Source organism: Phoca vitulina, unplaced genomic scaffold, assembly GCF_004348235.1.
Source record: "Phoca vitulina isolate PV1807 unplaced genomic scaffold, GSC_HSeal_1.0 scaffold30, whole genome shotgun sequence".
Classification (NCBI taxonomy): Eukaryota; Metazoa; Chordata; class Mammalia; order Carnivora; family Phocidae; genus Phoca; species Phoca vitulina.
In genome coordinates, this window is record NW_022589733.1 from 19,267,651 (window position 1) to 19,292,990 (window position 25,340).

A 25,340-nucleotide genomic window follows, 5' to 3' on the forward strand; every position below is an offset into this window, starting at 1 on the left:
GGGAGGCCTGCTTCTCCCTCTCCCTCTCCCCCTGCTTGTGTTCCCTCTCTCGCTGTATCTCTCTCTGTCAAATAAATAAATAAAATCTTTAAAAAGGAAAAAAGGATAGTCTTTGTTTGCATAAGTTGAGGTTTTTTTTGCTTTTCTCTTATTTAACACTTATAATTTTATACCACATCCCAAATGGAAAATAGAACACAGATATTTCCATTTCCCTTTCTAGAAGCCCGTTGTTGGGGGATGGGCAATGTAAATTAGTCATGTTAAGAGAGACTCACCTGACTGACACAAATGTATGTCTTTACCTGTCCCTGCCCTTCCATGAGCCATCCTGACTCACTGATTACATCCTGGATTCCTCTGACTTTGCATTTAGTTAAGTGAACTTAAACACGTCACCCCTTTACTTTTGCCCTAGATCTGTTAGTTTTTTGTTTTTTTGTTTTTTCCTGTTTGATTCATGGATTCATAAGGGGCTTCTATAGAAATGCTGGGTTTTCTGTTTTTGTATTAGAAAAAAAAGTCATGATTCTTAATTATGTTTTCAGATAGTCGTTGTCAGGCAAAGGCCTTTGCTTCAGAGTCTGGATTATACTGTATCTACCTCTGATTAGAGTTCATTGTTTTAGCTAATGAAACAGAATCGAACAACATTTAAACCTTTCTTTCCTTTCTAATTTATGTAATTAAGTTGATTATTAGAACATAGTGTCTGGGAAGAGGAGTTAATTTGGAGAAAGTGTAGGTCTAAGACTGCTAACAAGACAAGTGTTATTCCAAACTCATTTTCTAAATTTCAGGGTTGGTCATCAGTGAAAGTGTGATGTTGTAACTTCCCTATCCCCTTAGGAAGCAGTTTCTTAATGATGTTCCAGGGCCCATCAGGTCCCCTAACGCACTGCTGCACAGAGCTGATGTGAGCTTTGAGGCTCAGGGTGGTGGGGCTGGGACTCGAACCCAAATCCTGGGATCTCATACCACATTTTCATTTTCTGAGAGTATCATAGAGTGAACTCATTCAGGAAATATTTATCATGTGCCTCTTTGTCCTCATGGAGCTTACCTTCTAGTGGCTGTGATTAAGCCAGTGAATTCTTAATTTTTTTTAGAAAAGATTCATATTTCTGTATCTCATGTGTGGCTCATTATAAAACAAGCTGTACTGCATGCTGACTTAGAACCAAAATAAAAATACCACTTGTAAATAAATTCAGTGATGTCAGAAATAAGAACTGGACATGTAAACTACTCAGCTAAATATCTGAAGAAACATAGATGATATATAGAAGTAAGAACACAAAGAATAAACATAAGTATTTTTTGGAATTAGGAATTTTTAGGTCAGCATTTTATTGCTGGACGAGACCTTTGGATTCTTCCAAAATAGTGATTCTCACTGGAGCATGACAAGGCAGGATGAGAATTTGTATGCCCCTTAGGTGAGCTTTGTAAAGCCTCATGTGGGACTTTTTCAATGGACACATGCCCTCCTCTGACTGTCAGTTGGTTCTCATATGTTTACCTCTGCAGACATGCTCCCTTCCACCACTCACTACCCTTAATCCCATCCTACCGGTCCAACCTCCAGTTCTTAAATTTGAAAACTTGCAGAAATTCAGAACAACTCCCATCTAACTGGTTCATTCCTGACACCCTGAAAGAAATCATAGATGTGGGCTGGCATAGCTCTGCTCATTCCACTTCTGAAGTATTCCAGAGACTCTGGAAGAGACACAGCCAGATAAAGGAATCTGTCACTCACTTGTGGGCTTCAGGCCTCAGGGCCTTCTACACAGAATTCTGAAGTCTGGATATGAGATCTGTGCTGAGAAGCATGACAGGAGTAGAAATAAGGGCTATATGGTTAATTCTCAATTTTGATATGGCCTCGGTGACCCTTGAAAAATAATTAATAATGACTCAGTGGTTCCATTTTCTCATCTATTAATTAAGTGAATATTATTTTATACCTCAAAAATTTTTTGAACATTTATGAACAAAATAGTTGGCACCTGTAGTCTTGGATTTCCCTGATTATTCTCATAGTGGGAAATCTATAGGCTTATGAAGCTGAAGGAATGCATAACTTTAATCTTAAGCCTTATAAACTATTTGATTCAGAATCCACCTACTTGCCTATGATGATTAGAGAAGTTACCCAGTTGAATAAGATGAATCCCACAATGACTAAGAAGTTTGAAAACTCGAAGAAAAGATAGTTGGATTTTTTGTTATTAGACTTCCTTTTTTTAACTTAAAGATTTTTATTTATTTATTATTTGACAGAGAGAGAGAGACAGTGAGAGAGGGAACACAAGCAAGGGGAGTGGGAGAGGGAGAAGCAGGCTTCCCGCCGAGCAGAGAGCCCGATGCGGGGCTCGATCCCAGGACCCTGGGATCATGACCTGAGCCGAAGGCAGACGCTTAACTACTGAGCCACCCAGGTGCCCCTAGACTATTTTTTAGAGCAGTTTTAGGTGCATAGCAAAATTGAGCAGGAGGTAGAGAGATTTCCCACATCCCTCCTGCCCCACAGAGCACAGCCTCCCCCACTAGCAACATTCTGCACAGGAGAGATACGTTTATTACTATCAGTGATCCTACATTGGCACATCATTGTCACTCATAGTCTATAGTTTACATTATGGTTCACTCTTGGTATTGTACACTCTATGGGTTTTGACAAATGGATAATGACATGTATCTATTATTATAATATCATTCAGAATAGTTTCACTGCCCTTAAAATTCTTTGTGCCCTGCCTATTCATCTTTCCCATCAAACCCTTGGCAACCACTGATCTCTACTGTTTCCGCAGTTTTGTCTTTTCCAGAATGTAATTTAGTTGGGATCATATACTTTGTAGCCTTTCCATACTGGCTGCTTTCGGTTAGTAATACGCATTTAAGGTTCTTCCGTGTCTTTCAGGTTTGATAGCTCATTTCTTTTTAGTGCTGAATAATATTCCATGGTCTGGATGTACCACAATCTATCTTTCCCTTCACCTACTAAAGGACATCTTGGTTGCCTCTGAGTTTTGGCAATTATGAATGAAGCTGCTATAAACATCAATGTGTAGGTTTTTGTATGGACATAAGTTTTCAAGTCATTTGGGTAAATACCAAGGAGCTCAGTTGCTGGAGCATATGGTAAGAGTATGTTTAGTTTTGTAAGAAACTGCCAAACTGTCTTGCAAAAGTAGCTGTACCATTTTGCATGCCCACCAACAATGAATGAGAGCTCCTCTTGCTTCACATCCTCACCAGCATGTGGTATTGTCAGTGTTTTGGATTTTAGTCATTTTAAGAGGTGTGTAATGGTATCTTGTTTTAATTTGCAATTCTCTGATGACATGCGATGTTGAGCATCTCTTCATATGCTGTATATCAAATATATCTTCTTTGGTGAGGTGTCTGTCAGATCTTTTGCCCATTTGTAAATTGGGTTGTTTGTTTTATTGTTGAGTTTTAAGAGTTCTTTGTGTCTTTTAGATACACAAAGAACTTTATCAGATGTGTCTTTCGCAAATATTTCCTCTTAGTCTGTGGCTTGTCTTCTTTCTCTTGACATTGTCTTTTCCAGAGTAAAAGTTAAAAAATTTTTAAATTTTAGTGAAATCTAGTTTATCAGTTATTTCTTTCATGGATTTTTTCCTTTGGTAATTTGTCTAAAAAAGTCAGTGCCATACCCAAAGTCATCTAGATGAGTTTCTCTAATGTTATCTTGTAAGAATTTATAGTTTTGCATTTTGCATTTAAGTCTGTGATCCATTTTGAGTTAATTTTTGTGATAGTGTAAAGTCTGTGTCTAAATTCGTTTTTTGGCAGCTCTTTCTGCCTACGGATCCTGTCCCTGTGCTATAATAAAAACACCTTCTTGCACTGAAAAAAAAATTTCATTTTTTTGCACATCAATGTGTAGTTGTTCAAGCACCACTTGTTGAAAAGTCTATCTTTTCTCCATTCTGTTAACTTTGCTCCTTTGTCAGAGATCAGTGGACTATGCTGGAACCACTGTGTTGCACACATGAAACTAATGTAGCATTGTGTGTCAACTGTACTTCAGTTAAAAAAAACTTAAAGGATCAGTTGACTATATATAGGTCTCTTTCTGGGTTCTCTATTTGTTCCATTGATCTCTTTATCTTTTTTCTTAAGAAGAAATTATTGTATACAGTTGAAAAAGAGGCCATACATTGTAGCTATAAGTAGATATTCCCATTTCGGATGCTTAAAGAAAAAACAAATGTCCATAACACTACAGAGGAATACTACTGAATGAAGTCTGGCATAATGATAACACTCGCAAAATTATCTAAATATCTATTACTAAAATATATTTCCGAGTTCCACAGATTCCTGATGAAATTGGCCCTTTTCTTAGATAACATATACTTTTATTCTGGACATACATATTCTCGTCTCCCTTTAAGATATAGTAATATTGGAACGGTCAGTTGTTGTACACATGCAGATAGGTTAACATATGTTGCAAAGCTAGACAATTTACCTTCTGTCCATTTTGCATAGTTCCTAATTGTTTAAACAAAGAAATCTGAGGGGAATGTATGGTGAAATTCTACACGTACAAGCCTGACATGAACCTCAAGTTTTTATTTACTTGGAAGGAAAGCAGTGGGGAAAATAAACAGTAATAGTTCTGTGGACATAGAATTTAAATGAGAATGTTATATAGGTCCTACAAAGATGGTTGGTTGGTTGGCTGGTTGGTTGGATAATGAAGTGAATGAATGAGTAAGTAATAAATACCCCGCCTTGTTCTAAAAAGGATTTAAGACCTGCAACGTTTTCAAATATCAGGGACTAATGAAGCCCCATATGATAATATTCCTAGTGTTTTCAAACAGAAAAGGATTATCATTGCTTCTTTTTTTTTTTTTTTTTAAGATTTTATTTATACATTTGACAGAGAGAGACACAGTGAGAGAGGGAACACAAGCAAGGGGAGTGGGAGAAGCAAGCTTCCCGCAGAGCAGGGAGCCCGATGCAGGGCTCGATCCCAGGACCCTGGGATCATGACCTGAGCCGAAGGCAGATGCTTAACAGCTGAGCCACCCAGGCACCCCTATCATTGCTTCTTGTTTCTCTACTCACTGCACATGCACTTTTCCTAGGAAGGCATGTGGCATTATGCACAAAGCTTCTAGAGAGAATAAAACCTTATGTAATTTTCACTCTCACTTTCTGGGAAAAATTCTCTTTTTCCAGTTATTGTCCCAGTCCCTTCCAGACCTATGATGTCCTTGAATGCTGACCAGCCACTTTAGAAAATGTAGTTAAAAGCTGCTTTATTTGTTCAGTTGAGACTGTGTAGGGTATTAGGTGAGAGGGTAGAATCTGGAGCCAGATTTACTGAATTCATATCTTACCATCTTCCGGTTGTGTGACCTTGTATATTTTACTTAACTGTTCTGTGTTTCAGTTTCCCCCGTTTATAATCAAGATAGTAATCATAGCTAGGATCATAGGGGTATGACTATGTGGGTATTCTTTTGTTTATCGTATTTTGTCTTAAAACATTTACATAGCATTTACTATATGTCAGGCACTGAGTACTTTGCTAATATTAACTCATCTTTTTTTAAAAAATTTTTTATTGTTATGTTAATCACCATACATTACATCATTAGTTTTTGATGTAATGTTAACTCATCTTTTTATAGCAAAAGGTACATAGACATGAAAAAAAAACAATAAAAAAGATTAATAAAAGTCAAAATATAATAATCTGGAAAAGAATTTCACCATATGACTATTAAAATCTGATATGGTAAGAATAGCTGTAATAGGTAAGTGTGTACAAAGGTTGTAAACAGGCTGTTCACAGAAAAAGAAATGCAGACAGCCAATAAACATGAAAGGATGCTTAATAACCCTGGTAGGTAGTTTGGCTGATGCAAATTAAAACCATAAGATAACCATGTTTTTCCCACCAGGTTGTAAAAATTAAGTGTAATCATATGCTTCACTGGTATATTTTTAACTCAGAAAAGTACCTGCTCAGGGTAAGTATTTAATAAGTGTTAGCTGTGATTATTCAACAATAGTTACCGAGTGCTAGACTATGCTGATTACACCATGAATAAGATACGCTTCCTGCCCCTCTTATTGAGATTGTTTCCTTGTGCTCAGGCATTATTAACATCTGTTATATTAATTTCAGTTTGGCATTTTTCATTTCATTTTGTAGTTGAAGTCAAGTGGTTTTGCTGTCCTGAAGCAGTTGCTGCCTTTGTTGGAGAAGGTCTCCGAGGTGTACCCTGACCCTGTCATCCAGGAACTTGCCGTCGATCTCCATATCGCCATCTCTACACACGGGGCCTTTTCCACTGAGGCTGTCAGTGTGGCTGCCCAGAGCACCCTGAACAAAAAGGATCCAGAAGGGGAGATAGAAGAGCAGCAACAAGCCAGTCATGAAAGTTACACTGATGAGTCTCACCTCCAACAACAGCAAAGCCATGAGAAATCCAAACAAACGGGCCTGAAATCTGATGCTCCACTCATTCCTCAGGAGGTCAGTGAACCCAGAACTACTACAAACCAGAAATCTGGCAGTGTAACCATAGACCAGCTCCAGGAGATTCTCTTATCAGCTTACGATCCTCAAATTCCAACCCGGGCTGCTGCTCTGCGAAGTCTTTCCTGCTGGATAGAGCGGAGAGAAACAAAAGCCCTTGAGATGCAGGAGAAGCTTCTCAAGGTGAGTAGAACACACTGGCAAACCACAGGCACACAGAGTGGGGCAGCTTTGCAGGAGACTTGACTGTGTATCAAGCACTGCCCTGGACTACCCTGAGGGAAATTTTAATTGTTCTGAGGAGGCAAGACTGAGACCACTCAGCTGATCATGAACAGGAAAGAAAAGGGGATGGAACAGCATGAGCAAATTTCCAAGAAGCCACCCGTTTTTTCTGGGCCCCTTTTAAGAGGGGAATTGTGCAGAACTGGGCCTTCCCCTGCCCCCCAGCCTCCCTGCCTTCTCCCTCCATCACAGTGAAGAAGCTGTGTTTTACTTTGGAGATGTATGTGGGAGAAAATGTATGCTTAGCTGAGGATCTTTTCCCTTTTGTGGGAATTTTCCTGACCTCAGTATGGGTAGAGATTAAGAGACTACTGATCAAATCCCAGATCAGTTTCTTGGACAAGTCATTTAAATTTTTTGAGCCTCAGTTTCTACATCTGTAAAATGAGGGTAATAACAATAGGACCCACTTTATGTTGCAAGATGTAGGGGCTCCTGGCTGGCTTAGTCAGTACAGCATACAACTCTTGATCTCGGGGTTGTGAGTTTGAACCCCACATTGGGCATAATGATTATGTAAAATCTTAAAAAAAATAAAAGAAAGATTTAAAATAAAATAGTCCATGTAGGGTCATCTAGCTGAATTAGTTGGTAGAGCAGGCAACTCTTGATCTTGGGGTTGTTAGTTCAAGCCCCACGTTGGGCGTAGAGCTTACTTAAAATAAATTTAAAAATAAAAAGAGACTTTAGAGGGAATGAATGCAGCCCTGCTGACCCCTTTAAAAAAAGAAGTCTATGTAAAACACTAGTTAGAGTGATCGGCACATAATGAGCATCTTGTAAAGGTTCACTGTCATTACTATCATCATCATCATTATCATTATTATTATCATCTCTTTCATATGCTTTAGCCATTAGATTAAGAGTTATAATTCTGATTGAAAACATTTATCTTTAGTCACTAAAGTATTAGAACCAATAGTGTCATAATAATAACTGCTGTTGGGGGCGCCTGGGTGGCGCAGTCGGTTAAGCATCCGACTCTTGGTTTTGGCTCAGGTCATGATCTCAGGGTTGTGAGATCCGCGTCTGGCTCTATGCTCAGTGCAGAGTTTGCTTGAGTTTCTCTATCCCTTTCCCTCTTCCCCTCCACCTCAAATAAGTTAATAATAATAACTGTTTATTGAGCCAGGTCCTGTATCTTTCAGATATTATCTCTAGTCCTCATAACAGCTATAGTATTGGTATTCCCATTTTATAGATGAGACAACCAAGGCCTGGAAATGTGCCAAGGATTTGCTGCCCTTGAAATATTGCTGAAAACCTCAAAGTATATATCTCCTTTGAGTAATCATTCAAACATAGCCCTTCATACAGCTATTTAGATGGTGAATGCTATAAACATCTTTGGAATTTTCTTTAACTTATTTAACCTTCATCTTCTGTGCATGATTGGTCAGGTCCATCAATTATTTTTCCAAGAAGTCTCTCAAATATATCTCCATCTCTTCCTCTTTATTCCCATGGCCACTACCCTGGATTAAGCTTCCTTTACTTACATGATTCCCTACCCCTTCCAACCTGGCCCTCTTTCCAGTTTGACTAATTTAGGTTCTTCCTAACGTGCTGCCGTTGTGAGACCGGCAGCACCAAGTTGGTATCAAGAATCACTGTGCCAGCAAAGGATGCATCACTATATATGGAACAGACACCTCATCCTCCTCCAGATACCAAGCAGGAAGCACATGAGCACATGGCCACTATCTTTCTCTGGCCCTCATATTAGGGCCTAAACTTAACATGTTGCTGTCATATCTTCTAGATAAGCAGTACCCTCTGCAGTTGACATACCCTGGTGCATTCCTAAATTGTGAGATAATCTGTTGTTTTCAAAACAATTTGTTACTAATGCCAGTTGAAGTGCTGAAATTTGCAAAAGGTTTAAAAAAATAAATTAGAACAGGTTTAGTCCAATAATATCTGTCACTTGCATTTCCATGTATTTCTGAGTGCAAAAGGATCAAATTATAGCAAATATGCCTTCAATTGGACCTAACCCCAAACACGGCATCTCGTGTGTCATGACTGGTAGTCTGTCACGACACAGGTGAGAATTGTCCACCATATGGGCAGTAGTGGAGAAAATGTTGAGGATTTTTCTTACAGATTTTGCTTTCTATGCCTACTTCTGGTATATACTTAGCCACTTCAAGAAGTATCTCCCCCTAACTTGCCAACCTTCCTTAGCGATTATAAAAATGGGACTTCATGGGACGCCTGGGTGGCTCAGTCGTTAAGCGTCTGCCTTCGGCTCAGGTCATGATCCCAGGGTCCTGGGATCGAGCCCCACGTCGGGCTCCCTGCTTGGCGGGAAGCCTGCTTCTCCCTCTCCCACTCCCCCTGCTTGTGTTCCCTCTCTCTCTGTGTCTCTTTCTGTCAAATAAATAAATAAAATCTTAAAAAAAAAAAAAATGGGACTTCAAACATATACACTGTTTTCCCTACAAGATTCTATAGTCAGACCCATGTCTAGCTAAGACAAACAAGAAGAAAGGCATTTATTCTTTTGAGGCTGCTCTAAGGGGCTCTCATGTCTTGCTTGCTCTTTGCGAATCATATCATTGCTCTGTTTTGTGGTTCCAGATATTCTTGGAGAACTTGGAGCATGAAGACACCTTTGTTTATCTGTCTGCTATTCAGGGTAAGTTCGTCCTGGTGAAAGGACTTAGAGTCTGTGGACCAAAGACTGTAGCATGTATGCTTGCACAAAATCTCTGCAGTTGTAGGACCGCAAGGTCATTTTGTCCATCTTCCTGCCTCCTAGCTAGTACTCAATTTAAGTCATAATAATAATATTTCTGGATGGTTCCCTAAGGGTTCTAATAGAATTTCAGTGTCTGATAATGATGAGGAGGTTTTTATTATTCTATAGATTAAAGCCCATTTCTTCTCATTCAAGGAGGTGATAAATGGCTCACACATGAACTTTCATTACCTTAACCTTTTATGTACTTGACTACTGCTAGAATGCACCCTTGCTTTCCCTTTAAACTAAAAGAATCTCATAGTATATAATATTTTTCATCAAAAGGTTTTTTGCAATAATTTTATTTCTCTTTTGTGATTCTTTGTTGTTCTCCCCATCTCCATTAATTTGTGGATTCCAAATCTTTTTTCTTTTTTAAGATTTTATTTATTTATTTTGAGAGAGCGAGTGCATGAGTGAGGGGGAGGGGCAGAGGAAGAAGGAGAACCAGACTCCCTGTTCAGCAGGGACCCTGATGCGGGGTCGATCCTAGGACCCTGAGATCATGACCTGAGCCAAAAGCAGATGCTTAACCAACTGAACCACCCAGGCGCCCCCCGCATCTTTTTTTTTTTAAGGTTGTGGATTCCAAATCTACAGAGAGATGTCATGAACAGGGATGTAGAGTATAGGCACCCTTCCTAAAAGGGTGAGAATCAGACATGGTGCGAAGGTCAGTTATCTCACAGCTTCTCTTGGCTCCAACGGTGGAATGTAATTGTCAAGAGCTGGGAATCTGGGGGTGCCTGGGTGGCTCAGTCGGTTAAAGCGTCTGCCTTCGGCTCAGGTCATGATCCCAGGGTCCTGGGATAGAGTCCCACATCGGGCTCCTTCCTCAGCAGGGAGTCTGCTTCTCCCTCTACCTGCCGCTCCCCCTGCTTGTGCTCTTTCTCTCTCTCTGACAAGTAAATAAATAAAATCTTAAAGAAAAAAAAAAGAGCTAGGACTCTGGGACAGACCACCTGGGTGTACCTCCATTCCTCTGCTGCTCAGCTGTATGGACTTTGGCAAATTACTTAATCTCTCTGGGCTTCAATTTCATATCTGTAGAAAGGGAGCTAAATAGAAATGTAAAGTGGTACAGCTAATTTGGAAAACTGCCTGGTAGTTTGTCAAAAAGATAAACATAGAGTTACCACTTGTTGCAGCAATTCCACCACTAGGTATGTACTCAGGAGGATTGAAAACATAGGTCCACACAAAACCTTGTACCTGAATATTCATAGCAACACTGTTCATAATAGCCAAAAGGTGGAACAACGTAAGTATTCATCAACTGATGAATGGATAAACAAACTGTACTTTATCCACACAATGGAATATTATTCAGTCATTATAAAAAGGAAATAGTGAAGGGGCGCCTGGGTGGCTCAGTCGTTAAGCGTCTGCCTTCGGCTCAGGTCATGATCCCGGGGTCCTGGGATCGAGCCCCGCGTAGGGCTCCCTGCTTGGCGGGAAGCCTGCTTCTCCCTCTCCCACTCCCCCTGCTTGTGTTCCCTCTCTCGCTGTCTCTCTCTCTGTCAAATGAATAAATAAAATCTTTAAAAAAAAAAAAGGAAATACTGAAGCATGTTATAGCAGGGATGAATCTTCAAAACATTATAAGTGGAAGAAGCCAGTCACAAAAGACCACATATTATATGGTTCCTATATATTAAACATGCAGAATAAGGAAAACAATTTTTTTTCAGAATAGGAAAATTTATAGAGACAAGAACTAGATAAGTAGTTGCCTAGGGCTGGTGGGAAGGGGGAGAGCATTGCGAGGTAATAGCTGAAGCTAATAGCTGAATAGCTAAGGATTGCTTTTTGGGGTGATGGAAACATTCTAAAATTGATTGTGGTAATCATTGCACAACTCTGTCAGTATTGTAGGAACTGTTGAATTGTATACTTTAAATTGGCAAATATTATAACATGTGAATTTTATCTCCTAAACTGTTACCAAAAAATTAAAATTTAATAAGGGTGGGGGAGGGATAAAACTGTCAGAGCTTAAGAAGATACAATGATTAAATGTAATGTGGTAGATAGGATCCTGGAACAGAAAAAGGGCATTCGGGAAAAACAAAGAATCTGAGTAAATTATGGAGTTTAGCTGATAATAAAATGTCATTCTTAGTTCATTAATTGTGACAAAGGTACCGTGCTAATGCAAAAGTTAATAATAGGGGCATCTGGGTGTGCAATATATGAGAACTCTCTCTGCTATCTTCTCAATAATTCTGTAAATCTAAAACTGTTCTGTTGTAAAAAGTCTATAAAGGGAGGTTAATATTAGGATTAAATGAGTTAATACCTTGAACGTGCCTAGCACAGGGGCGGCTAGGGGCTCGGTCGGTCAACTGTCCGACTCTTGATTTCGGCTCAGGTTGTGATCTCAGGGTCATGAGATCAAGTGTGGCATCAGGCTCTGCGCTCAGCATGGAGTCTGCTTGAGATTCTCTCTCCCTCTCCCTCTACCCTTCCCCCACCCCTGGTCATGTGTGTGCATGCGCACACACACAAACACCCACCCACCCACACACACACACACACACACACACACACACACACACACACAGTCTCTCTCTCAAAAATAAAATCTTAAAAAAGAAAGTGCTTAGCACACAGTAAGTGTTCAAATAAGGTTAGCTGTTATGAATTTAGTGTTATCATCACCATCATCATTATATTACTACTGCTTCTACTGTTAGACTGCTAGATAATGTGGTAATACATGTAATTTCTCAGATCCAGAGAGTGAGTAGGCAGACGCTATCAGGTAGTTATTGCTATGTAACAAACTACTCTAAGGCTCAGTAACACCCATCATCTGTTATCACTCAGACATGAAGGAATGAACCGATGGAGTTCAGCTGATGTAGGCTGGGTTTGGCCGGACAGTCCTGCCTCTCCCTGCAGATCTGTGGGCCGGCTGCAGTAGCTCTGCTGTGCCTGGTCCTGGTCATCCCTAGCCCAGTGGCCATGCGGGGTGTATTGTGGTGATGGCAGAAGTGTAAGAGAATAAGAATAAACTCAAAAGGCCTCTTCAGGCCTAACCTTGGAACTAGCATCCTGTCACTTCTGCCTCATTCTGTTGGCTAAAATAAGTCAATGTGGCCCAGCCCTAAAGTCAAGAGGTAGAGAAATAAACTCTTTTCTTTTAGTGGGACATACTGCCAGGTCATAGAGCAAAGGGCATGAATTCAGAGAGAGGTGAAGAATTGAAGCCAGTAATGCAGTCCTTCACTCTGATGTGTTCTGTTTGTCTGCAAAAGGCAAGGTCCTCTGTGAACACGAGGCGTGCTTAGGTCTTTATTGGCTACTTATTTCCTGGTATAATTTGGGTATGCTCTGTACAGATCTAGAATTTAAAGCTTAAGAGAGAGTGCAGAGGGGATAGCATACAGTGATAAAGGCCAGAGCCTTGGAATTCATTCTTTATTCAGCACACATTTATTGTGCACCTACTATATACAAAACACTTTAACAGTGCGTTGTCATGCCTCAGTTAAAAAGCAAAAAGAAAATTCCTCAGAGGAGACAAAATGACCACCCAAAGAGGTAAAAGGACAAGTACGTGAGAGGAGAAGCCAAAAGAGTAGAGGGTTTCAAGAAAGTAACTACCCACAGGTGAATGGGCAGAGAGGCCTGGAATTGAGATAAACTTGGGGCTCAGGAAGTCACATGACAATGAATGGTACTTATGGAAGCAAGATAAATCAATGAAGCAAGAACCTCAAATGCCTATAATTAAGAAGTCTCAGAAAATAAGTCACCTGGCACTTTTCTTAAGAAACTGTAATACTGTTACGATAAGTTGTTTCTTGCTGATTTTTTTTTTTTTTAGGACAGCGTTTTTGGAGAAAGAGGTATATCGTTCTCATGTGGCAACATTGCTATTTGGAATAAGCTTCTTAGCTGATTAACCCATTGAGCTCATTAGCCTCTAGGGTCTGCTATAAAAATCAGAACTGTTGGTTTTATGTTTGTTTTTAGTAATTTTAATTGGTGTGCTAATCAGTTAGTAGCTAATTTGGCAATGAAGAACATGGGAGGTAGAGGTGTAATTTCTGTTCTCAGCTCCCCACAATGGACAAGTTTGAATTAACTGATGTTTTGGTGTTTGTAACATGCACTTAAAGGCCAAGGCCTTAGGTGAATTTCCCATTAAGAAAGGAAAGAGCTGAATTTTCCCACCCGCATTGCCAATGTCATTTGCCCAGGCGTAAAGCATGCCAGGAGCTGAGCCATTTTGGACTCCCAGTCAGACAAGACCAGCCTACTTGTAAATATTCTGCAGTACAAGGGGTGTTGGGCTGTGGTTTGAGTAGCATTTAGTTGTGGGGAGTGTGTGTGTGTGTGTGTGCGCGCACGCACGCGCGCACGCATATGTGTCTGTGTTTAAAGTTTTCCTTTTCTAGGCTGTCTAAATGTCTCCATGTGAAAATTACAACATATCTTTTGCTTAATTTGTTGATAACTTGGGTTTCTTTTATCATTTCTCACCAACTTTGCAGTCTACCAGCAGAGCAGAGTGGGATTAAATAAACTCATTCATTCAACAGATACTTATTGATACCTGATGTAAGAATTTGCGGTGTGTGTATTATCTGTGCATCACAACAATCTGAGAACTAAATTCCCTAGGAGTTAAATTTTCGTTTTATGAAAGACGTGCATCTCCTTTTAGTCCTACTGAGAAAGTGATGGTTGATTTAGTTCTCACCGCAGCTACTCCGCGGTGGGTACTCGGTAGCAAGTTCTTCAGGCAGAGAATTATGTACCAAGTTCCTGAGTTCCAGTTTCAAGCCAGAGTTCATAAATAGAAGACCTAATCTTAGACTATGGCCATTAAGTGTCTCTCCTTTTTAGATTTTTCTTTTTTTCATTCTTTGTTATATCATTATTATTGTTGCACAAATTAATGCATTTTCATTGTTCTAAAAAATTTAATTGACAAGGAAGTATATAAGGTAAAAAGTAGAAGTCTTCTTTTCCAAAATAGGAGTTAACATATGTCCTTGAGGGTCCCATAATGTATATTAGATGTTTGAGGTATTTTTCACATTTTAATTTCGAAATAGATGTTCAATAATGAATATGATAAATAAGTAATATTCTTCTAGTAAGATATTATAGTCAGGTCATTTATCATACTGTGGATCTGCTCACGTATCCTCTCAGTCACTTTCAATTATTTAAAGGACAATTTGAAAGCAACACCAGAGACAGATGCATTTCAGGGATCCAAGTGATCCCTGTCAGTGTCAGAAGGATCTTTGGATAAAACTACCAGAGTCATTGAGAAAGGGAAAAAAAGAAAAACACAAAAAACAAAAACCCTAGGCCCTGAGCCAAGCATGGGAGGTGAAAGTATACCCGTGCGTGTAGTGAGGACAACCTAGACGTCTTGACATGCCCAAACAGATCTCACTAACTCTTCTACCCTCTTTCTCTTCAGAGAAGAATTTTCATTTCTGGCAAAAGAGCCAAGGGGAGGGGAAGGCAAAAGGCCCGGAAGGAGGTGGGGGGACGGTGGATACAAGGTGAAATTGTTTTTACAGAGTTTCAAACTGAGCAGGATTACAAGTCTTAACTTGTCAGAAGCTGAACTCCCTATCTCATTCTCACATTTCTACCTCAAGTAAAGTAAGTTGGGAAACCATTAGCTGAAAATAATTCTATCCCTTGAAGGACCATCTAATTGGATCTGGCATTGAAATTTGGAATACAGTCTTGTGAAGTTTATCATCTCCATTTATGTCCTTGAAATGGGAAGATTACTTTTATGTCCTGACCTGGTTTTTGTACCACCTAATTAACAAATGAGCATTTAGCAAATGTCTCGCATATATGCTGCCTCGGTAAATTCTTGAAGTAGTTCTAGGTAGAAGATTATCCCTATATTTTTAACTTTTTATGTGAAATATAATTTATACCTAAATTCCCCAATTTAAAATGTTCAGTGTTTTTAGTATATTTAGAGAGTTGTGCAGCTATCACTACTATCTAATTTTAGAACTTTTTCATCATCTCAAAAAGAAACTCCGTATCCAGTATTAGTGAATTTCCATTCCTACTACCCTCAGCCCCTGGGAACCGCTAAACTACTTTTTGTGTCTGTGCATTTGCCTATTTGAGATGTTACATGTAAAGAGTCATACAATCAATGTATGGTCTTGTGTCTGGCTCCTTTCTCTTCGCATGTTTTTGAGGTTCGTCCACGGTATAGCATGGATTGGTACTGACTCCTTTTTATGGCTGAAGGATGTCCCACTGTATAGATGAACCACATTTTGTCCATCCATTCATAAGTTAATGTCATATGTGGGTTGTTTTTACTTTTAAGCTATTATTAATAACACTGTTATGAACATTTATGTACAAGTCTTTGTGTGGACATATGTTTTCATTTCTCATGGGTTTATACCTAGGATTAGAATTGCTGGGTCATATCGTAACTCTGTGTTTAACCTTTTGAGGAACTGCCAAACTGTTTTCCAAAGTGGCTGCCCCATTTTACTTTCCCATCGGCAATATAAGAGGGTTCCAATTTTTCTACATCCTCCCCAATACTTACTATTTTCTGTCTTTTTTATTACAGCCATCTTAATGGGTGGGCAGTGGTATCTCATTGTGATTCTGATTTGCATTTCCGTAAGTGACTGATGATGTTGAGCATCTTTTCATGAGCTTGTTGCCCATGTCTTTACCTTCTTTGGAAAAACGTCTATTTAGATTCTTTGCCCATTTTTAATTTACATATTTTGTCTTTTTATTGAGCTGTAAGAGTTCTTTATATATTCTGGAAACAGGTTCTTTATTCACTATATGAATGGCAGAAAATATCCGTGGGTTGTCTTTTCTCTTACTAACGGTGCATTTGAAGCACAAAACTTTTTACTTTTGATAAAGTCCAGCTTACCAATTTTTCTCTTTATTGCTTGCACTTTTGGTGTCATTTCTAGGAAATCACTGCCTAACCCAAGCTAATGAAGATTTACTTCCGTGTTTTCTTCCAGGAGTTTTATAGTTTTTGCAATTACATTCAGGTCCATGATCCATTGTGAGTTAATTTTGCAGTGTGAAGAGATTCCTGCTTTATAGCTAAACATTCTGAGATTTAGATAGCAGAAGTCTTTTTTCTTTTCTTTAAGATTTTATTCATTTATTTGACAGAGAGAGAACACAAGCAGGGGGAATGGCAGGCAGAGGCAGAGAGAGAAGCAGGCTTCCCACTGAGCAAGGAGCCCAATGTGGGGCTCGCTCCCAGGACATGACTTGAGCTAAAGGCACATGCTTAATCGACTGAGCCACCCAGGCACCCCGGAAGTCTTTTTTCTAAGAGGACATAGCAAGCAAGCAACTTGAACCCTTGTTCATGGCTTCCAAATCTTTCTTTCTCTCCAATACACTTGGTTACTTCTTTAGAACTTTTCAAATAATGGTAGAAATTGGCTCTATTTTTGTGCTTTTAAGATTAAAAACAGATATTATGATTATCAGTAATATTTATTAAAATTGAATAATGCTTAATTATCTAGAAAGCTTTGATTCTGTCCACAGTCCTGAAATATAATAAAAGCAGATATGATAATCCTTTTATAGATGAATAATTGACTTTGCTACAGTTGCAAAAGTCGGGAGGATGGTGGAGATCCATTTCTTAGGGATTCCTGGTCTACTGCACCCTTTTACTGCAGCCCCAGTGATCTCCCTCTAGCTATAGGTTGCATTTCGAGGCCCAGAACACTTGAGTTTTACATTAGCCTCATTTTTCAAATATCTATCCAGTGATTTCCTCTATCAGTTGAAGATTGAAGCACTCAGATTTGCATCAGAATATATTTAGCAGTTTAGGGGCACCTGGGTGGCTCAATCAGTTAAGTGTCTGCCTTTGGCTCAGGTCATGATCTCGGGGTCCTGGGATTGAGCCCCACATCGGGCTCCCTGCTCTCTCTCTGTCAAATGAATAAATAAAATCTTAAAAAAAAAAGAATTTAGCAGTTTAGTACTTTTACCTGTAAGGAAAAGATGAACTGGCTACTTTGACGTTAGTTATTTTCACTTCCCAAGATTGTCCTGGATAATTGCCATGTAAGAGAAATGGCAGTCAATATTATAGAAATTACCACTTATTAGGTGCTTATTCTGTGTCAGTCACAGCAACCTTGCAAGTTCGGTATTAGCCCTAATTTACAGATGAGGGAACTGAGACTCAAAGCAGTTAATAAACCAGCCCAGAGTAACATCGATACTAAGTGTCAGCATCAGAATTTGAGTCTTAAATCTCTCTGGCTCTGAAGATAATGCTCTTGCAACAGGGAAGAATAATTAGTCCTATTGCACACATTGTTCTTGTTCGTAGGTACAAGGGCTGAGTTCCCAGGTGGTCTTAGGTATGGGGGAACTAGGCCTACCAATGGGAAATGGTTTCACTATAAATCAACCCTTTCTATAACTTAATAATATGCTGATCTCATGTCTGCTTGGTGTGTGTGTGTGTGTGTGTGTGTGTGTGTGTGGTTTTGCTCATTTGGCAATGTGCACAGTATTATTTTTTTAAGCAATCTTTATGTGTATCTTTGAAATTCGTCTTGCATTAGTGGAATGTGAGTGTGTGACTCACACTGCCTGCCTTTCTTCCTGCTGATGATCATGACTGTTTCGGTTCTTTATCCTCAGAGAGTGTGAGTCAGGTAAACACGTAGCTTTCTGTATAGAACTTTTGATATTTGTTCATTTCTGATTCCAGTAAATGACATTTAAAAATAACTTACTTTAAAATGATATAAGTGATGAGGCTGTGGAGAAATCGGAGCCCTCGTACTCTGCTGGTGGAAGCTGTAGAACAGTGCAGCTGCTCTGGAAAGCAGTCTGGCAGCTCTCAAAAAGTCAAACATAGTTACCATATGACCCACCAGTTCCGCTTCTAGATACATACCGAAGAGAAATGAAAACATATGTCCATACAAGAGCTTATATATGAATGCTCATAGCAGCATTATTCATAATTGCCAAAAAGTAAAGACAGCCTAAATATTCATCACCTGATGAATGGATAACTAAAATGTGGTAGATCTTACACAATGAAATATTATTTGGCAATAAAAAGGAATAGAGTACTGATTCATGCTATAAAATGGATGAACTTTGAAAACACGGTAAGTGAAAGAAGCTAGACACAAAAGGCCACATACCGTATGATTCCGTTTATATGAAATGTCCAGAATAGGCAAAGCCATAGAGATAGAAAGCAGATCACTGGTTGCCAGAGGATGGGAGGAAAGGGGTGTGGTTGGAGTGACTGATAACGGATATGAGTGATGAAAATGTTTTGGAATTAGATATTGGTGATCATTGCACAACCTTGTAAATATACTAAAAAGCGCTGAATTCTGCACTTTTAAAATACAATAATATACTTTAAAAATTCGGAACAGTAGTTTTCCTGGAGCCCCTAGGACTCTGAAGGGCGGATAGTCAGGATTTAGATGTGTGGAGCTAGGGTGAGGGAGTCAAGACTGAAAGAAAAGCAGAGGCAGGAGGATGTGCAGGAGTGGGGCAAGTACAGAGGAAGAGAAGCAGTTCAAGTTGTTAGTGGAGCAAAGTGAGCATGGAGGGGAGCAGTGGGATCGGACTGGAATGCAGAAGCTGTTGGAATACCAAGGCAAGGCATCCAAGCTGTTCTGTGTGGGCTCTGGGGAGCCTTTAAAGGCTTGCTGTTGTTGCAGTCCACTGGTAATGTCTTGGTGATGGGCTTCCTGGATTTGAAAGTGTCATGCTTGTTGATGGTTATTACTTAAGCTTCCTTTGTTCTTATTTTCACTCATGATTTATTGAGCGCCAGTACTTACCAGATGTAGCTTACATTATCTCATTTACTCCTCACCACAACACTGTGAGTCCGTGTCTTCATCTCCCCATTTTTCAGACATAGAGACCAAAGTTCCAGGCTGTTACCATTAAAAGGCCAACCAATGAGGGATGGAGACTGGAATCAACTCCAGAGTCAAGTGCTGCTTTCTCCGGACTTCCCTTCTCACTCCATTCCGTTTTCTCACCTTTCTTAAATCATCATGGCCTCTGCTCTCACGGACAGTAAATTAAGCCCTGGCAGCGGTAGATCTTGACATTTTCAGCTAAGCATGTAAATACTTAACTTCTTGGTTCCCAGGGCTCATTTACGTCCTATTCGTGGAAGCCAGCAGTCACAAAGGCAGGGTTCAGTACCGAGAAGGCAGTTGTGAGATACTGTGGGATAGTCTGTTGTTTCGATGTCAACTTCACAAGCTGTTAAGAAGGTGTAAGTACTTTCTCTATAGAACAGTTGTTTAAATTTTGCCCTGGAGCCACTCCGTCTTTAGTAAAGTTGGAATTTGAAGGCAAGTTAAGGAAGATAAACTAGTGAGAGAACTCACAAGTAAAATAGCAAGTTCCTCCTTAGACTTATGTTTAAGTACGATATTACTTGACTCTCAGAAGGAATCCATCTGTTTTACTGGAACTGCTCTGAGGTGGCGGTTAGAGGGGTGCCCTGCCCTTGCTCTTCTCTCTCAAACCAAACAGCTCACAGCCTGCGTGTCCCTTTATTTCAAATACAAATTAAAATTCCTAATCTCACCAGATGTGATTAAGATGATCCGTGAACCTGTTCACACACTTAATAAGCCCAATTATATTTTTTATTAACCCTGACATAGTTCCTTTTGTTGCTGAGTCATAAGTTTAACATTTTTAACTGATTGAAGCATCAATTTCTCCTTCTTTGGTCACGTCAAGATCTTGGGCAGTGCACTTGGGAAAAGTGCACGTAAATGGTGTCCGTACAGTTTTGGCAACTCATCTTTAGATTCTTATATTAGACCTTTGTACTCGGTTTTCCTGACCTTATGGTGTCTCTACTGTCCCTGAGGAAGCTGGAAGATTGGGAATGAATTGAGCCTCAGGGAATGGATCACAGGCACTGAGCTACCAAAGACCTAATTAGGTCATCTGTCCTGTCCACCAGCCAGGGCATGATTGCTAAAGTTTTCTTTCTTAGGGGAAGTCTGTTTTTGGAAGCAGGTTTGCACTTGATGTCCAACTTCTATTTTCCATTATTGGTAACCTGACTTTAGATAAGGGCAAAAAAATTATAAAATATCTTTGGCCATTGCCTTTTTTCTTAATGGTTTAAAATGTTTATTCATTCATTCATTAAGATTAATTGAGTACCTACTGTGTGTGTGAGGGTGCTATGCTCAGTACATTGCTGAGCAAAAGTCGTTCCCTGCCTTCGTGGAATTTACATTTGATCGGGGGTGGGGGGGGAGGAGATGGTGGGAGGCAAGTAGTAATCCAGTCATCACATGAACAAAGGTGCAATGTGGCTTTGACAGGTGCTGTGGAGAAAAAGTACGCAGTGGTATGAGAGCCTTTGTTAGGGACATTTTACCTGACAGAGAGGGGAAGGAAAAAGTGACCCATAAGCCAAGATCTGGTAGATGATTATGAGTGAGCCTATTAAAGAAGGGAGGGAAGAGTGCCCCAGACTGAGGGAACAGCAAAGATGCAGTACTGTGGCGAGGAGGAGCCTGCAGACAGTAAGGACCACATGAATGCCTATGTTGTATAGGACCCTAGGATCCGTGAAGAAGGGGGTAGGCTGGGTGGGCTCAGACCACTAGTCAACCCCACTCTAACTAGAGGGCTCTGCTTTCTTCTCTTTCATTGAGTCTCCTCTAAGGATTTCATGTGAAAACAAGGGTCTATTGCTTTTAAAACAACAGCAAATCTCTATCTCTATAAATCTCCAAACTCTGTTTCAACACACAGCCCTTAACCATTATGGAAAACATCCTCATTGCAGATGAAAAAGGTAAAACCATATGGAGTTGATTGTGGCCAGTAGTTTTCAAATATTTTTTTTTAGCAGTGGAACCCATTTTTGAAATGAGATCTAATGTGAAGGTGTCAAAAACTCAAGTGATTTTTATTTTCTTCTTCATGCCTTTTTTCTTATATTTTTCACATTTCATAGTATGAACATTTATTGTTTTATAATCAGAAGATAATGTTTTTAGATTATGTGGCTGTTGAGAAAAACTGACTTGTTTCATGGTAACAAGGTTCAGGGACTAGCACAGATTGAGACCAATGGCTCCCTCTATTGTAGTACCCCCGCTGACCTTTTCACAACTAAGGATTACTGAGGCACAGGGCGACCCTGGCTTTTTCACTGTGAAATTGTATAATGACAGCAGAAACCTTACTGACAAACAGATGTTTTTCCCAAGTGGAGCTTTTCTTAATGAAATGGTTGCTTAGAAACCAGACCATAATAGTAAGTTTTCTGTATTTAGTTTATAAAGCGATTCAGTTTGCAAAATTAAGTCAGAGAATACTAGTCAGATAAAGTTGAACATGCTCTTGTCTTGCAGTTCAGCAACCAAATGGTTAAATCAGCAGCAAAATTTCACCCGGATGTGTCTATCCAGATGCTGTTCGTAACAAGGACATACAAGGAAAATGACAGCTCATAGAGCCACCCTGCTCTGCTCTTAACTGTGGTTCTCTAGTGGCACAGCATGTTTGATCTTTCAGCAGCATGTATTAGGAGCTGTGACATGTAACACTTATTAGGTTGCTGAGAGATCAGTTAGGTCAGTGGGTCAAAAATTGTAAAAGGTGAAAATAACTTCAATTCATGTTAAGCTCAGTGAGATAGCAGTTTAAAGGAGGGGCTCAGGAGTAAAGATGCTTTTTTAGGATAACAGAATTTATAAGTGGAAAATATGATATGCTCACCATTACTAATAACAAAGAAACCTCAACATGTACCATATTTGTCAGGTGAGTCAAGACATTAAATCTTAAATTCAAACTAGGCAAAACCTAGAAGAAAATATATTTCTGTCTTCCATTTCTAGTAATGATGAGACAGCTCAGCTAAAAACAATTATTATGTAGGGTAACATATTTAAAATATTTACAAAGCATTAAAGAACTAACAAGAAAGCAGAGACTTTATCAAACCAACATCTTAAGAAAAAGCCAGGATCCTGGAAGGTAAACTGAGTATAAGAACCTGCATTTTCCCTGAGGGCATTTTATAAAATTAAGCTGTGAGTTTCTAGGCTTTGAAGGGTGAGTTGCAGGGATGAAAGCCCAAGCCCAACTTGAAGGGGGGAGTCTAATAGAAGACCTCCAACTTTAAGCTTAGACCCCAAATAAATACACCTTCAGATAGATCAGAGGAGAGGGCATTGTCTTGGCACTAAGCAGAGCAGGAGGTGGGAAGGAAATAAAACCTGTCCCCGAGAGGTTGTAATCACTGAATGGACCACCTCTTCTGCAGATTTGCATTTTTGGGATTCAGGAAATTTCAAGCAGGGAATTAGAGCTTAAATTTTCTTTTCTTTTCTTTTCTTTTCTTTTCTTTTCTTTTCTTTTCTTTTCTTTTCCTTTTCCTTTCTTTTCTTTCTTTCTTCCTTCCTTTCTTTCTTTGAGAGAGAGGGTGTGGGAGTTGAGGGGGGGAGTTAGGGGCAGAGGGAGAAGGAGAGAGAATCTTAAGCAGGCTCCATGTCCAGTGTGGAGCCCCGCCACAGGGCTCGGTATCACGACCCTGAGATCTCGACCTGAGCCAAAATCAAGAGTCAGATGCTTAGCCAACTGAGCCACCCAGGTGCCCTAGAGTTTAAAATTTCTGTAGTGGTAACATGTGTGGGTATCTTGTAGAAACACAAGTGTATCTCTTATGGAGGAAGGCACCTCCATTCTAGACCCCAAAGAACCCCGCTAGTAATTTCTTTTTATTTTTTAATTTTTTAGTAATAAAAAATTTTTATTGTGGTAATATATATAATATAAAATTTGCTCTTTTAACTGTATATATCCACAATGTTGTGTCATAGCTATCTGTTTCCAAAACTTTTTTAAGACTTACTTATTCATTTGAGAGAGAGCGAGAAAGCATGCATGCGCGTGAGCGGGTGGAGAGGAAGAGGGAGAGAGAAAATCCCCAATAGACTCCCTGCCGAGTGCGGAGCCCAATGCGGGGCTTGAGTCCCCCGACCCCAAGATCATGACCCGAGCAGAAGCTGAGAGTCAGTTGCTTGACTGACTGAGCCACCCAGATGCCCCTCCAAAACGTTTTTATCACCCCAAACAAATTCTGTAACCATTAAGCAATAACTCCCCATTAACTCCTCCCATAATAATTATTTTACATTACATTATGAACAATAATCAGTACATAGTCACAAAATACCCAAGCACAAGGAAACAAGATCCCAGAAGATTTTATCTTATTTTATTTATTTAAAGATTTTATTTATTTGAGAGACTAAGAGAACATGAGCGGGGTGGGGGGGTGCAGAGGGGCAGAGGCAGAGGGAGAAGCAGACTCCCCACTGAGCAGGGAACCTGACGTGGGGCTCGAACCCAAGACCCCAAGATCATAACCTAAGCTGAAGGCAGACACTTAAATGACTGAGTCACCTAGGCGTCCCAGATCCCAGAAAATTTTAGATATTAGAATTGTCACACATGAATTATGAAGTAACCAGGTTTAGTATATTCAAAGAAATGCAAAACAAGCTTGAAAATATCTTCAGGGATAGGAAACAACCAAAAGTGATACAGCAGATTTGGAAAAAAACAAATAGAATGTCTAAAAATAAAAAGATAGAATAAGTAAAATTAAAAACTCAGTGGATGGGTTTTGCAATAGACACACTGGAAGAGAGAATTAATGAACCAGGAAGTAGAAAGGAAAAAATTAGGATGAATGTAACACAGAGAGACAATATTTAGTCTCTGATGGAGAAGTCAAAAAGGAAAGATTAATGGATTTGATCTCTTAAAAGTTTAAAACTCATTTATTTCAAAAACAGCCTTATTCCAGGACAAACAGAAGCTAAAAGAATTTGCGATCACCAAACCAGCTCTACAAGAAATATTGAAAGGGGTCCTTTAAGCAAAGAGGGAGCATAAAAGTAACATAGACTGGAAAGGAACAGAGACAATATACAGTAACAGTCACCTTACAGGCAATACAATGGCACTAAATTCATATCTTTCAGTAGTTACCCTGAATGTAAATGGGCTAAATGCCTCAATCAAAAGACACAGGGTATCAGATTGGATAAAAAAACAAGACCCATCGATATGCTGTCTGCAAGAGACTCATTTTAGATGCAGAGACACCCCAGCCTTGAAAGTGGGGGTGGAAAACCATTTACCATGCTAATGGACACCAAAAGAAAGCTGGGGTGGCAATCCTTATATCAGACAAATTAGATTTTAAACCAAAGACTATAATAAGAGATGAGGAAGAACACTATATCATACTTAAGGGGTCTATCCAACAAGAAGATCAAACAATTGTAAATATCTATGCCCCTAACATGGGAGCAGCCAATTATATAAGCCAATTAATAACAAAAGCAAAGAAACACATTGACAATACAATAATAGTGGGGGACTTTACACCCCCCCTCACTGAAATGGACAGATCATCTAAGCAAAAGATCAACAAGGAAATAAAGACTTTAAATGACACACTGGACCAAATGGACTTCACGGATATATTCAGAACATTCCATCCCAAAGCAATAGAATACACATTCTTCTCTAGTGCCCATGGAACATTCTCTAGAATAGATCACATCCTAGGTCACAAATCAGGTCTCAACCGGTACCAAAAGATTGGGATCATTCCCTGCATATTTTCAGACCACAGTGCTTTGAAACTAGAACTCAATCACAAGAGGAATGTCAGAAAGAACTCAAATACATGGAGGC

At 39.6% G+C, this 25,340-nt stretch overlaps 1 protein-coding gene across 1 annotated transcript in view; it reads left to right on the forward strand.

Annotated features, from left to right (window-relative positions):
* The window catches only part of TANGO6 (transport and golgi organization 6 homolog), a 186,763-nt gene that overhangs the window by 63,658 nt on the left and 97,765 nt on the right, over nucleotides 1-25,340 (forward strand). Inside the window, exons 13-14 of the mRNA XM_032424246.1 lie at nucleotides 6,212-6,721; nucleotides 9,407-9,464. Of these exons, the coding sequence (XP_032280137.1) occupies nucleotides 6,212-6,721; nucleotides 9,407-9,464 (568 nt within the window). The remainder of the gene's footprint in view (nucleotides 1-6,211; nucleotides 6,722-9,406; nucleotides 9,465-25,340) is intronic.